This window comes from Convolutriloba macropyga, chromosome 3 (assembly GCF_964194025.1).
Source record: "Convolutriloba macropyga chromosome 3, txConMacr16.3, whole genome shotgun sequence".
In the NCBI taxonomy this organism is placed as follows: domain Eukaryota; kingdom Metazoa; phylum Xenacoelomorpha; order Acoela; family Convolutidae; genus Convolutriloba; species Convolutriloba macropyga.
This window is the reverse complement of record NC_134470.1, coordinates 15,131,156-15,146,731: the sequence shown is the minus strand read 5'-3', so window position 1 is coordinate 15,146,731 and position 15,576 is coordinate 15,131,156. Positions and strand designations below refer to the sequence as shown.

Below are 15,576 nucleotides of genomic sequence, written 5' to 3'. Positions count from 1 at the left end.
ATGATTCATCAAAGGAATTCAATGAATTTTCAAAGATCCCTGAAGGGAAATCAGAGATGTTACAAGTTTCCAAATCCATGCTTCTTACTTGTAAAATTGACCAAAATCGATGCTTCATACGTTTAAAATGGATCATAACTGACGTTTCATACGTTAGCAATGGACGATAAAGGGTTAAACCAACGACAAAACTTAAGGTTTTGATCGGTTTTTCGCTAAGCAAAAACCGAGAAGCGACAATTTCTCATGTTTGAAAATCGAAAAATGTCAACGCGGGTAATGATGAAAATAGAATAGATTTAAAAAGATTTCAATTCCAAAAGCAGTTCCCCAATTTTGGGGGGTCTCAAAAACTTTTCAATGTTTTTATGATTATGCTTTGTGATCGCCCTTGACCTCATTCAAATCGGTTTCCTCTTTCTGGCTCTTGTCGGACATCTTGATATCTTCTTCCTCTTCTTTCTCTGAAACTTTTACTGATGGAGCATCACCAAACTTGTGCACGCCGTGGACTAGAGCACCGTAATATATCCCAATTGCCAGAAATCCTCCCAAAATGGGCCCGACCCAGTAGATCCAGTGGTAGTCTGCGAAGTCCATCATGACCAAGGCTGGTCCGAACGAGCGAGCAGGGTTTAAACTACATCCAGTATATGGTGCCATGAAGAAGACACAAGCTAGCACCATGAACCCTGCCGAAGTTGCAGGAAAACCCTGAATAGAGACAGAAAAACGCGATGGAGCTGTTAAAAGTGATTCCGGATAGGTTACGTCTAATAAGGCTGCTATTTACGTAGTTTTTGGCCTTTTTGATCAGTTAACCAACCCGATTTTTATTTAGTTGACAAAGCACGGGTTTTATTTAGTTGAAAAAGTACCACTCATTCTAATCCAAAGAAAAGAATATTCCTGTTCTTACTTCACATTTGTGTATGACATTTTTGATTGTTTAATATTAATCAGGCGGGTTGGAGGCCATCGGGTTGGAGCCCGCAACAATGTGGAATTGAAATTCCAATGTCAATTAACAATGCGTACCTCGAAGTCCTTCTTTGGATCGGGATCTGAGATAACGAGAACGAGCAGCACCAGAATCATTGTGCCTATCATTTCAACCACCACACCCTGGCCCATGTTCAGTTCCGGCCTCAATCTGTTCATGCCCAGATGTGTCTCTCGCACCCAATCCTCGGGAGCCACCCAGTACACCAGAGCTGCGCCTCCTACGGCCCCTGCGCAAATGATGAACTGTGTTTTAATTTTTCTCACAAATTACTTGGATAATAAAGTTTATTGTCAAGGTCTCTAAGACATGAATCCTTTGAAGGGAAATTTGACATCGGAAAACAAATCGATACCGAGAGAAAACAAAAATCCTTTGAACCATGTTAAGGTTAAAAAACCTTTGAACAATGTTAAGGTTGAGTCAGTTTTGAAAACCCGTGAAGTTGGGGCACTTTCAAGGTCCTGAGAAAAAATTACAAGTAACTTCTAACAAGGAACTTTTATTACAAGGAACTTTTAACTTCTGCTAATATTTAAAAATTCAGAAAATTGTAGGGGCGTTTTAAAATGATCAAAATCTATGATCACGTATGCTCAAAATCTAATCACGAAAAAGAGCTAAAAGAGAGTGAGAATTGACGTCACGCGCTCAAATATTATTGAGAGAAAGAAGTCATTCAGAAAAGTTGACTTTCAGCTCTGCGGTGTAAAAAATGTAAAACGAAAAAACAGCGCCAGACAACTAAACTAAAAAAAACCTAGCAGGACAAGAACTAAAAAGCAATTCAAAGAATTGAGTGCAAAACTGACAACTAATGTACCAGATCAGCAGATCATTTCAACAATCCCAAGACAATTTGAAAAATCGAAAACTAAAATAATCAAACAACCTAAACGAAAAAATAATCATTGCTAAAACTCGAAGTTCTAACTGAAGGCCAAAAATGATACAATCCAATATTTTCAACAACTCACGCAAAAGCGTTGGAAGCGATTTATTATCCACTAAAGGCCGGTAAATTTGAGCGATATGACATGCATCAGAAAAACTGAGAAGTGCAAAACTTAAAAGAGTTTGTAAGTTTTGCTAAAAAGTGTTTTAACTCATTTTTTCTCTGAAGTTCTGTTATGAAGCCCATCATTGGGCAGTAAAGATGGTTAAAAGCAGAAAGACGAAAAATTTCAGAAAATATACCAGCAATTGCAAATTTTAAACAAATTTTGCTAGTTTGCGTGATATTAACATATCGAGAACCAATTATTTGTCTCCAGGGACTATCTAGTATCCCCATTTCAATCCTTAAAAATTTTTACTTGTTCGATAAATTTTAAACGTCAAAACTTTCAAAAAAATTGAAAAAAAAATTTTCCTCAAAAAATTGCTAAACTCGTGTCATAAAAATATTCTTATACAATCCATTACCTCTAGCAAGTATGCAGTAGCTTAGAACATGTTCCTGGGCCCATGGATCCGGAAAAAACTTGCTGGTAAGAAAATTTTTTATCAAAAAAACTGCTAAATTTCGTGGTGTTAAAATATACAAAACTATTTCATTAACACTAGGAGCCTATTGTCAAACCCAGGAGGAGGTTCATTGGCCCTTGAGGCTGGATAAAAACTGACAAATTTTCAAAAAAAAACTTGCAAAACTTATTTTAAAAAATGTTATAGTTTTTGATTTGTGAAAGTTGACAACCATTCCATGGCCAATAAAATTTTGCAGTAACCAATTATCAAACTCCATAGCAGGTTTTCTGGCGTTTGGGGCTGCACAAACTTAGTTAATGACAATGAAGGTTGAAATGAAAAAAATTTAAAATTTTTATCAAATCATTGCTAAAATTTGTACTGTTAAAATTGTTAAAACCACTCCATCAACACTACAAAATCTGCAGTAACTTATCATCAAATCCAAGAGGAGATTTCTTTACAGCTAGGGCTGAAAAGAGGCAAATAATTTCAAAAAAACTTGTAAACTTGTAAAAATTGTAAAATTTAGTTTATTTTTGTGTGATTATTTTGTTGATATCAAAATTTTTTAGCTCTTAACAAAGACATTCAAAAAGCAATTATGTCATGCACCAGACCTTTATCAACTTATACAAACCTGAGTTTAGAGTGATATCAAAAAATTCGAAAATTGTCGTAAAAACGCAAAAAAACTGCAATACATTGGGCTTGAAAACTCCTTAAAATGACCTTTAACTTTAAGTTACGGTCCTCTCATTAGATTCACTACTCTTAACACTTTAAGGACTACTAAGTGTGGCCACAGGCCTCTAATGAATCTTGATGCTCTCTGAGTTTTACCTGTTTATCCTCCCTTTTTGAAAGCTCAAAGCTGAAGGAAGGTGTAAAAACATCTTAAAGTCCCAGCACCAATACAATCCAATTTTTGCATTGTAAAAGCCAAGAGCATCGCAATATAGCTCAGTTCAGCTGACAGCCTTGCAGCTATTGTGAATCAAACGAAAAAGTGAGCAAAGTGTCAGCTAGAAACAAAGGAAATAACTCACTACTCGTACACAATTGGAGCCATCTTAGTAATACCTGAGAATTCCGTTTTTCCCAAAAACTATTAATTATGTCCTAACACGTCCAAAAGAGGTACATATCATGGGAAACTTTGCTATCTCGAATCCTGGGCTATCTGAGACTCATTTCCTGTGCTTGTTTTTAATCCCGGCTTATTTTGGGACTTTTTTTCCGGCACTACTACTAATAAAAACTATATGATTGTTACTAGGAACCCATTATCAAACACTAGAGGAGGTTTCGTGGCCGTTGATGTTGAATAAAACTAAAGCATAAGCTTTGGAAGCGATTTAATACCCACTAAAGGCAGGTAAACTCGAGAGATATGACAGGCTTCAGAAAAATTGAGAACTGCAAAAATTTAAAAAAAGTTTGTATGTTTTGATAGAAAGTGTTATACCTCATTTTCTTCTCTGAAGGTCTGTCATAAAGCCCATCTGCAAATTAAATCGTTGGCCATTAAAGATGGTAAAAAGCAGAAAGACAAAAAGTTTCAAAAAATATACAAACAATTGCAAATTTTAAACAAAGTTTGCTAATTTGCGTGATATTAACATATCGAGAACCAATTATTTGTCTCCAGGGACTATCTACTATCCCCATTTTAATCCTTAAAAATTTTTACTTTTTCGATAAATTTGAAACGTCAAATTTTTCAAAAAAAATGAAAAAATTGATTTTCATAAAAAAAACTGCAATACTTTGGTTTTGAAAACTCCTAAAAATGACCTTTTAACTTTAAGTTACGGTCCCCTCATTAGATTCACTAAATTCTTTTTTTGAAAGCCCAAAGCTGAAAGAAGTTGTAAAAACATCTCAAAGTCCCAGCACCAATAAAATCCAATTTTTGCATTGTAAAGGCCAAGAGCATTGCAATATAGCTCAGTTCAGCTGACAACCTTGCAGCTATAGTGAATCAAACAAAAAAGTGAGCAAAGTGTAAGCTAGAAACAAAGGAAATTACTCACTACTGTTACACAATTGGAGCCATCATAGTAATCACCGAGAAATCTATGTTTTTCCCAAAGAATTATCAATTATGTCTCAACACGTCCAAACGAGGTCCTTATCATGGGCAACCTTGGGCTATCTGGAATCCAGGGCTATCTGGGACTCCTTTCCCTTGTCTTGTAATCCCTGTTTATTTGTGACTTTTTCTGGCGCTACTACTAATAAAAACTATATGATTGACACTATGAACCCATTATCAAACCGTAGAGGAGGTTGCGTGGCCATTGAAGTTGAAGAAAGCTTAAGCACAAGCTTTGGAAGTGATTTATTTTCAACCAAAGGCAGGAAAACTTGAGAGATATGACATGCTTCAGCAGAAAAACTGAGAAGAGCAAAAATTAAAAAAAGTTTGTATGTTTTGCTAAAAAGTGTTTTAACTCATTTTTTTCTCTGAAGTTCTGTCATTAAGCCCATCTGCAAATTGTATCGTTGGCCATTAAAGATGGTTAAAAGCAGAAAGACGAAAAGTTTCAAAAAATATAAACAGTTGCAAATTTTAAACAATTTTTGCTAATTTGCGTGATATTAACATATCGAGAACCAATTATTTGTCTCCAGGGACTATCTAGTATCCCCATTTCAATCCTTAAAAATTTTTACTTGTTCGATAAATTTTTAACGTCAAAACTTTCAAAAAAATTGAAAATAAAATTATTTTTCATGAAAATCTGCAATATTTTGGTCTGAAAACTCCTGAAATTGACCTTTTATCTTTAAGTTACGGTCCTCTCATTAGATTCACTACTCTTAACACTTGAAGGACTACTAAGTGCGGCCACAGGCCTCTAATGAATCTTGATGCTCTCTGAGTTTTACCTGTTCATCCCTTTTTGAAAGCTCAAAGCTGAAGGAAGGTGTAAAAACATCTTAAAGTCCCAGCACCAATACAATCCAATTTTTGCATTGTAAAAGCCAAGAGCATCGCAATATAGCTCAGTTCAGCTGACAACCTTGCAGCTATAGTGAATCAAACAAAAAAGTGAGCAAAGTGTAAGCTAGAAACAAAGGAAATTACTCACTACTGTTACACAATTGGAGCCATCATAGTAATCACTGAGAAATCTATGTTTTTCCCAAAAATTATTAATTATGTCCTAACACGTCCAAACGAGGTACATATAATGGGAAACCTTGGGCTATCTCGATTCCTGGGCTATCTGGGACTCATTTCCTGTGCTTGTTTTGAATCCCGGCTTATTTGGGACTTTTTTTCCGTGCTTTTTTTATCGCTTTACTGTCTCTATTATTTGTTTCGTTTCAACAGATCAAACAACTCAAGGTTTTGTATGCCGCTTTTGCTTCTGTTCCGTTACTGGTTAAGCAAAAGTTCGTTATTTCATATCCTGTACATTCTCCTAGTCCCGTCCCAATTTTCGGTTGAAAGTTCTCTTTTGTGCGGCAATTCTGCTAACTGTAGAGGGGCTAAATAATTTAATTACACTGACAGTTTTACTGGCTTGTCAGTTTTCCATTTTTAATAGTTGAAAAAACGATGAACGCTAGAATCACTCGGATGTCAGTTACTGAAACAGTTTTGTTCCAAAAACCATCTTAAACCTCCTTTTCTACTGCAGTTGTGTTGCGCGAATGCAGATAAAATTTCATGCGAAGACTTACCAATTAACTGCACCGCAATGTATAGTATCCCCTTCACAAAATGACACCGTCTGACCACCATCATAGAAATTGTGACTGCTGGGTTAATATGACATCCCGAAGTAGGTCCTATAATGTGAATCAATGTCATTATGATTGCAGCGAACGTCAGCCCCGGTGTGACCAAATTGTCAATCTGTTTTCCAACTCCTGTGTCGTATTCACTGCCGACTATGTTGGACAATCCAACAAAAACCATGATAAAGGTTCCAAACAGTTCAGCGAACACAGCCCGCCAGAGTCGTAAGTCTTCACATGTATGTGCGAACTGTAACAGACCATCCACTGCGTGCTGTCGATAGTAACCCATTATTCTAGAATATTCTCGTTATTGAAGAAAAGCGGATTCTCAATTCTCGCTGCAGTTGGCGGAAGAATTCCTTGTAGATAACGTATGCTAATGAGTAAAGAAACCTACGATAGGAATTTGAAAAGAAATTAGGCTTAGAACATTTAGATGCAAATTTAACGCTTACTGTTTTTGCCACCGTAATATTCTGAGAACTAGTTAAAATTTTACATCCATAATACACAATGATGTGGAAAATAACGGGCTAATTTTGCCCTGTAATGCAGAAAATGGAAGCCGCGGTGAATTTCCTTTAACGTGCGTGAAAGACGGGGGGTTTATAAGTCCTGAGAGGAAATAACCGCGTTTGAAGGCTCTTGTACGTCCTTTGTATTAAAAAATCAAGCGAAGGTGGGATGAACTTAATTCCTATATGGCGCTGTTAAAATCGAAAGTGCAGTATCCTTTATAAACGAGATTTTTCAACGCCTGGAACATGACATATGCGAGTTGAATGAACGAGAGTGAAGCAGCTTAAATGCAGAAATCTGGCGATAATTAAGCTTATTCAAACTGAATTGTCTTCAGGCCAGATATGTAAGTACATAAACATATACAAAATTACCATATTTATTTAAAAAAACTATTGAAAAAAATAATTATTGGTGCGATTTGAACAAATGCTTCTATCGAACGCAGGGAATGGTATGAACTAATTTAAAGTACCATAATTTAAATCAATGTGATCTCGTTTTCTATGTTTGTATAATTGTGAAATTATTATGCTTACGAAGACAGAATGCTTTGCGGTTGTTCTTTTCACGGATGAACATTTGATAACACAAAGCTTCTCACAGTTTCAGTTGACAATTACTGCTCGTATTATCATCATTTTTGAAGTATGATTTCAAATTTAGGTGAGTTAGCGCATAAGAATTGTGCATCGAAAACTAGTCTTGTGAAGAGCTTCTTTAAATCGCAAGTTTAAAATGTTGCAGTTCTCTTTATAAATGTATTGAATTGTGTTTCTCTGAACAGCAGTAACAGCTGCAACTATAATTACTTCTTGTAGATTAAAAAAATAAGGCTGTTTGTCAATAATCTTTGCCTTTAAATTTAAATTCTCGGTAAAAGAAAATTTAAATTCTTGGCAACAAACCTTTAAATTGGAATGGATGCAAAAATTAATTGCCACTGTCAGGAAATGATAGCTTCCCACGGTTAGAATTTAGTTTAAAAAATTGAAGAGAGCCCAAAATGCACGCTAACAACACAATTTTTCACTTGTGAACTCAGAAAACAGCAATGTGCTAGCGGTTCCGCCTGTTACTAACTGAAAAAAGACAAATTGAGTTGTTATTCAACTCATTTTTTGTTTGATTTAAATTTTTCGAAATTGCTATATTCAGCTCATAATTGAGCACTTTATCATGTTAGACAATATTCAACACCAGTGAATCCAAACCAAAAACTGAGACCGTAAGCGTGACAAAGAGTTTCGAATTGGGCATGACTTCATCGAAAACCACTTTTTCGTTTCTTTTTTGTAAGAACAACAAGGCGTTTTTTGTAACTTAGACCGCATAAAGCACATTTTTTAGACTCAAATTGAAGGTACGAATATTTTTTCACAAAGATTGAGCGTACAAGAAAACAATGATAAGGAATTTATGCGCCAAGTTTTCATTTATTGCATCTACTACTAGTCGCCTAGCATTTTCACTTACTGTATCAATACGTGGCCAATGTCAAAAAAAGCAAATTTCATTAAATTTTGCATTTTGTCGAAAAACTATTTTTGAGCATGTTACCTTAATTATCCTAAAATTTTATTGCCTGAATTTCATTGAGACCAAATTCAAAGACGTAATTGTTTGAGAATAGACGCACAGACACCAGATCCAAAAGATCAATGTTTAAAAACGCAAAACTATGCACGCTGGCTGTGAAAGCGTTGAACTTATGTATGATCTGAACTGAACTCGTTGAAAAAAAACATCACCATTTTTAAGCGCTGATCTTACATAATTAAGCGCATCCGGACGCAGATTTAGCATAATTTTGGCAATTATAACCGTCGATCGTACATAGTTTAAGCAGTTCCAGGCGTACCTGGTTAATACAATTGGCGTTTTTTGTCGTAGAACTTGAACAAAAATTGATGCTAGATACTACTTAATTTTCTACATAAGGGACCAGATCGTACTTTTTTCAGCGCTTAGTTTTCATCGTGCATCTTGCTGTAGTGTTTATTTTAGCATTGACTTTACGAAAATTCAACGCTTAAGCCTTAGCAGTGATCAAACAGAAAAGAGTGTTTGTTCAGACTGATCTATTGAAAACTCTACGCCTAAATTTGCTTAGACTTTAGGGCTGAAATTAACTGTTGGGGGTTTTATAGCCACCTGCTGCGACTCATCAGCCATTGCGAGTTTTATCGAGAAAGAAAATTTTGTTATTTTTACAAAAATTTTATTTTTCAAACTTTCAAGAACTTTTTTGTCTCGAAATGCGTGCCATGATATATAGAATATAAGCAACAAGGCAAGAATTTAAAGCACCATGCCACCTTCCTACCGGAAAAACCATTAAAAAGCTTTAGACATGATACGTGGTGTTAGAGTCCAATTTGCCAAGAATAAAAATTCTTAAGAAAGTAGTTGTTAAAATAATTATTGAATAAGTAATACAAGAGTAACCGAAGAAATGCCGGTTTTGTACAAGATATACGTTTTGAAACGCTAAAACAATGTGAGATACGCCTTAAAGTGCTTAGAAACTCCAAAAATTCAATACATTCATCCTTACATAAGATATGCGATGGTAGTGTCCATTTGTAAAGAATACAAATCTCCAGTGGTAGCAGAGGCGACAATCATGCGGGAGGTCGTGGTTCAAATCTCACAGGTTTATTTTAACCGCTTAAGATGCCATATAAAAAATACAGGCTGTAAAGGCAAGAGCTTTTTTAGAATAGTAGTGTAGTTCGTCATTGGAAAGTTAGATGCTGATTTATGAAAACCCGTTTGGCCATGTCAATCAATTCATTTCGAAACTTTCAATGTCGAATGCTGAAAGTGAATGTTAATTGGATAATATATTAGCCTCAGTGCTGATGAACTAAAATCTGATGTGTTGAACGCGTTTTAATAGTTTTCCCAGAAATGATCTAGCATTGCTTCCTAGTTTGTATTCTAAGAAACACCATTGCCTGAAGAAATCAGATTTTTCTTTACAGCAGTTTAATGAAACTAGAAATTTAGCGCATTCTTCTTACAGGAATCCGTTTGATATCAGTGCGCCTTAATGGTGTGCGTAGGCCGTGTACACGCTTATCTCTAACATAACAATCAAGAATTAGCAATTATTCTGATATTATTTTGTTCCCCCAACATTTAATGAAGGAGCTATACGCCCAACTGAATTTTTTTGTTCGGTCATTCTTGATTGATCGATATATTTGCCCAGGAAGAACTCCGCGACCCAAGACAAGTATTTGCCCGACCGACTTGGGTCAAGGACATGGGGGACTCCAGACTGACCATACCCAAAGATAGGTATTGGCCAGACCGAACAGACTCTGGCCACTTTTGTCACGACCAAACATACTTTATCCAGACGATTGGCGAGATTGAACAGACCTTAGGCCAGACCGTTGTCCGGATCAGTTGCCAGATCGAACGACCACGAGGCCAGGTCGTTGTCCAGACCATTGGCCAGACTGAACAGACTTTCTCTAGGACATTGGCCAGATCGAAGAGACCCTAGGCTAGACCACTGTCCGGACAGGTGGCCAGACCGAACAGAAACTAGGCCAGACCGTTTTCCAGACCATTGGCCAGACCGAACACACCCTAAGCCTTTGACCAATGAAAAACCGTGGTTTTAAAGACCAATGCAAATCTCTGAAATTAGTTTCCGGAAGTAGTGTAATCATTTAGAAATAGATGTTGGTTAGTAGCAATTGGCTAATATTTTGAAAGACAGTCGAAACAGCACGCATTTGTAGAGGACTGGCTCTTCTTTTTGGTTGGACCTCTAGGCCTTGAATTTGGGTACTGGCCATGCCAGACAGACTGAAATGTGGGTATTGGCCAGAACAATTAGACCGCAATTTGTGTATTGGCCAGACCAAACAGTTCGAAATATGGATATCGAACAGACCAAAATATTGGTATTGGCCAGATTAAACAGACCCAAATGTTGGTTTTGACCAGACCGATCCGAACAAATTTGCCATGGGCCAGACGAGAAGGCGCGACCCAAATCTTTCCTAGGACATTGAGTTAGGTTGCACCGGATTCCCATGTCCGCAAACCAAGTCGAACTGCTCAGTGCTTGTCTTGGGTCGCGGACTTCATCATGGGTGTCGTCAAGAGCGTTGAGTAGTATCACTACAAAGCTCAACATGCGCAGTATATATAATTAAAGAGATTTTGCTAGAATTTTGTTCTAAAAGAGTTATCAGGGTTAGAACTTTTAGGGAACATTGGCTGATTTTCAACCTTTTTGTTCAATTTTTTTAAAATTTTTTGCCTTAATTACGTTTTTTGCCAAAAAAATCTAAATGCGCTCAACCGCAGTACTGGTTTGATTTTTAAGGATGATAATTGAATTTTTGTTTGAATCCTCAGGGTAATTGAATCCTTTGGGTGGATTTCTTTTAACATTTGGGCTGACATTTCTCATATTCTTTTTATTTCTAAAAAAAAATTTAGCTAGATATTGAGAAGCAAAATAATAAAACCTTTTTAAGAACTATTAGAAGGAATGTTTGAACCCCTGTTATCCACAAACTGTTTCTAACAGCAAGCTTCAGGTTGTTTTCTAATTTAGGTCAATTCAACGCAATAAAATTTGGAAATTTTACGTACTTATATTAGCAGCTTAGGAAGGTTTTTATCTCATTGCGGCTGTCAACAATCAGAAAGTTTTGTTTTCCGCTGGGAGCTGTGGTTTTAGACCTGTTCACATGTTTTTTGATGTCGATTTTGATTTATTTATTGTCAATTAGAAGTTGAATGTAAGTATGGGTTTTATCGCGCCGGAACAAAAAGTGGAGTGAGAAAATGAGGAGTTCTAAAGGGCTTTCAGAATTTTTTATTTTATATGTGATTTTTATTTTTTTGGTAATGCTACAAGGGTTGCCCCTAATGGTGAATGTTTAATATCGTTGGCATCAACCAATTGATTGCTTTTTTAAATTACTTTGACTTTGTGTTTTAAAGGAATTGAAATTGAGTTTTTTTTCCTGATAATTAGTAGCTCTCCTATAATTGTTAAACAAAATAGTTCTTCTGTCCCTTCTCTGGTTTTCTCGTACTTAGGATCAAATGGTCTGTTGGTTATCAAAGACTGTGGTTGCTGTAAAAGATTTCTTAACCAAATGATTGACATTTTCAATTTATTGTCAATTGTTACTGTCAATTGTCAATTGTTTTAAATGCTGACTCCTTCTTAATAAGGGAATAAGTTTTTTGACACCTGCGATTAGGGTAACTTCTTGCCGATTAGCACAATGGGCTCATTGATGATAGATCTCAATGAACTTCCAGCAAAACGTGATTAAATACGCAGTTTTTCAGTTAATCCAGCCATGTGATTTTTCACGGTTTCCAAAAAAATTAATTTTTGTTTTTCTTTAAATGTTTTTCTCTTGACTCAACAAACAGGTTTGGATTTGAAAATGACGTACTAGTTTTGAAAATTCAACGCACTTGATTTAATTCAATTCAACTCAATCCAGATCAATTTAATCACCCTTTTCTATCTTTTTTTCAATTTCAAACCATAAAGTACTTATATTTGCCGCAAAGTGATATGGATGGTATTATTTAAATCAGCTTCAATGTCAGTTACTCAAGGTTTTTGTATTATTTTGCGAGCTGTCTTTTCAGATCTCTTCACATGATCTCGACTTTGATATGTCAATGAGAGGTTATAATTGAATATGGATTTTATTCACGCTGGAACAGTATATGGAATCACAAATTGAGCAACTCTGAAGAGCTTTCAATTTTCCTATGATATGAGCGAAGAAAATGATGTTTGAACCAAATCACTGTTGTTGCAGGTTTTTTCATGTGTTAACCTTATTTTTTTCTCGGGACAACTTAAAATGTGTTCGTATTTGCTTTATTGCTGCGCGTTCAATATCGCCCAGGCCTAGACCTCGACTTATGAAAAGACTTTATAATTCTAGTGGGGGGGTCTTTATTGACTATAAATACACAGTCCAGCACTTAGTTAAATTCCAGGTAAAGTCTTTTCATGGGTCCAGCTAAGTCTTTTCATAGCCAATTATTGTCGAGTACGGTCTTTTCATGGGTCGAGCAAAGTCTTTTCATAGACTAATAAAGTCGAGCACAGTCTTTTCATGGGTCGCGCAAGGGTCTGTTCATAAGCCAAATAAAGTCGAGCACGGTCTTTTCATGGGTCGAGTAAGGGTCTGTTCATAAGCCAAACAAAGTTGAGTACGGTCTTTGCATGGGTCGAGCAAGGGTCTGTTCATAAGCCAAATAAAGTCGAGCACGGTCTTTTCATGGGTCGAGCAAGGGTCTGTTCATAAGCCAAATAAACATTTTAAACATCTTTTTATAGCAGTACTGTCGGAAAATTATCTCAAGTTGATTGAAAAAACCAACTTTTGAGATTTTCACGCGTTGACCTCGACCAATGGACCAATTTTAAATTATTTTCGTTTCAATTTGTTTTTCTAAAACGCATATTTGCGTTTTGCCGCTAGAACTTAGTGACCCCTTTGACTTTTAGAGAAAATAATTTTGCAAAAGAGAACCTTATCCATGTTTCCTGTTGATTGCTTTTGCTTTATATGACTCTGTTTTCATTCTATATTTACTCTATGTTTTAATCAAAACTTCGGGTTTTAATTTTGCATCTTGTTTTTATCAGACTAATCTTCCATCTTCCTTGCTTACAAGTACCGTTGGGTCCCAAAAGAGCAAAAATTAACATGTGAATTAATGTCACTCGATAATTGGATGTCTTTTTAATTACTTTTGAGGTTTTGAGGTTTTGAGTTACCCCTACTTGTGACATTTTTGTTTTTTTTTTGTGTTCAAATTTTCATCTGAAGGTTGCTTTTTATTTTAACTTTAGAAGTAATGTTTTCTACTGCCGTATCAATTTTGCTTCACTTTCTGTTGCTCATAAGTCTCTTAGTTTTTGTTCTTTAGTGTGATTAGAATTGCTTGCTTCTTTCAAATTTCAATTGATTTTTATTTGTCGGCAGTTTAAACAAGAGAATACGTGTCCGCTTCAATTTGACAAAAGTTTGTCTTCTAAAAAAAGTCAATTTTTGTCGTATGTGCAGATTTGTTTCTCAATTTTGGCCAAGAAAGCTGAGGTGTGATTTTCTTCGCAACGCATCTTGTTGTCTCCTGCAAGATCATGTTAATTTAAAATAATAATACTTTTTTAGAAAAACAGTTTTCAAACAACAAAGTTTTTTGTCCTTTTTCTGCTGTTGTGGCTTTCGTATGTGGGATCAAAAAGTCCGCTGACCATCAATAACTGTTGTTACCGTAGAATTTTTGATAATCAGCTGGTTATTTTGTGTTCTATTTGTGTGATCTGGTTTTTTAATAAATTTTTTCTCTGTTAAGTTTTGGGTTTTCGGTTAATTATGGGACAAGTTTTTTTGGTACATTAAAAGAGTTTGGTTTTTCTCAACTGAGTACGTAGTTTTTTTGTAAAGCTAGACATGTGACCGTTTTTTCTTGGTTTTTGAAAAATTTAAGTTTTGATTTTTTTCTGTTGACTCGATGAAACTGGTTTGGATTTAAAAACGACATATTGTTCGGTTTCTTAAAATAGCAGTTTTGATTTCATTCGGTGTTTCCCTTTATGGCGCAGTTTTTTCACTGAAAGAAAATTGGTTTTTGAAGATTTTTTAAAGAAAAAAATTTTGTTTTGTCTTTGTATTGATGAGACGCGGATATTGAATCTTTTTTCTAGACATTTTTTAAAAATTTCATCGCACATTTTTGATTTTCTTTCCTTTTTCAAAAAAACCATTTAGAGAATCAAAAACTTTATGGGAAAGCATATTCAGAAAATTTTCAAAAACCAGTATGAGGGCTAATTTGATCTCTGCCATCTACTAAGCTATGTTTGAAAGTAATTTTTACAGTATTCACTCTAATTCAAGTCAATTCAACGCGATTTAAATCAGTTTAATCGGCCTTTTCTATTTTTTTCAAATTTTGAACCACTAGGTTTTTATATTAGCCGGAAACTGATATGGATGTTATTATTCAAATCAGCGTCGCTGTCAACTATTCAAAGGTTTTGCATTTTTTGCGAGATGTCTTTTCAGACCACTTCACATGATCTAGTCTTTGATCTATCAATGAGAAGTTGTATTTGAATATGGATTTTATTCACGCTCGAATTATAAGTGGAGCGATTAATTGACGAACTCTGAAGAGCTTTCGTTTTTCCTCTGAATTGAAGGGAGAAATGATGTTTGAACAAAATCTCTGTTGTAGCTTTTTTTTGTATGTTGAAATTTTTTCTCGGGACTGCCTATAAAGTGGTCTTATTTTGGTGAACGTTCAATATCCTTGGTCTCGACCAATGGACCGATTTCAATTTAACAAAAAACAAAATAATTTTTTTCTGGTTCAAATTTTTATCTAATGGTTGTCTTTTCAGTTTGATTTTAGAAGTAATGTTTTTTACTGCGGTATCAGTTTTGCTTCAATTGCTGTTGCTCATAAGCCTCTTAGTTTTTGTTCTTTAGTGTGATTAGAATTGCTTGCTTCTTTCAAATTTCAATTGATTTTTATTTGTTGGCAGTTTAAACAAGAGAATACGTGTCCGCTTCAATTTGACAAAAAATTGTTTTCTAAAAAAGTCAATTTTTGTCGTATGTGCAGATTTGTTTGTCAATGTTGTCCAAGAAAGCTGAGGTGTGATTTTCTTCGCAACGCATCTTGTTGTCTCCTGCAAGATCATGTTAATTTAAAATAATTATACTTTTTTAGAAAAACAGTTTTCAAACAACAAAGTTTTTTGTCCTTTTTCTGCTGTTGTGGCTTTCGTATGTGGGATCAAA

The 15,576-nt window shown here is 35.3% G+C and overlaps 2 protein-coding genes across 15 annotated transcripts in view; one reads left to right on the top strand and one right to left on the bottom strand.

Moving 5' to 3' along the window:
- Positions 1-15,576, top strand: part of LOC142335983 (uncharacterized) — a 174,243-nt gene that overhangs the window by 70,013 nt on the left and 88,654 nt on the right. The gene's annotated exons all lie outside the window — the stretch shown is intronic.
- LOC142336890 (aquaporin AQPAe.a-like) lies at positions 295-7,378 on the bottom strand. Of its 2 annotated transcripts, XM_075385858.1 has the most exons (4): positions 7,288-7,378; positions 6,170-6,522; positions 1,039-1,232; positions 295-714 (listed from the first exon to the last, which is right to left on the bottom strand). In XM_075385858.1, the coding sequence occupies exons 2-4, from the start codon at positions 6,516-6,518 to the stop codon at positions 373-375; spliced, it is 885 nt and encodes a 294-aa protein (XP_075241973.1). In that variant the 5' UTR covers positions 6,519-6,522; positions 7,288-7,378; the 3' UTR covers positions 295-372. The 2 variants fall into 2 exon arrangements, with proteins under 2 accessions (XP_075241973.1, XP_075241972.1); XM_075385857.1 differs by having other exon boundaries at positions 6,170-7,378.

Coding starts and splice junctions, on each gene's coding strand:
- LOC142336890 (XM_075385857.1), bottom strand. CDS start 6,518: ATGGGTTACTATCGACAGCACGCAGTGGATGGTCTGTTACAGTTCGCA. Junction 1,233..6,169: donor CATTGCGGTGCAGTTAATTG/GTAAGTCTTCGC, acceptor TCATTTGCGCAG/GGGCCGTAGGAGGCGCAGCT. Junction 715..1,038: donor ATCCAAAGAAGGACTTCGAG/GTACGCATTGTT, acceptor GTCTCTATTCAG/GGTTTTCCTGCAACTTCGGC.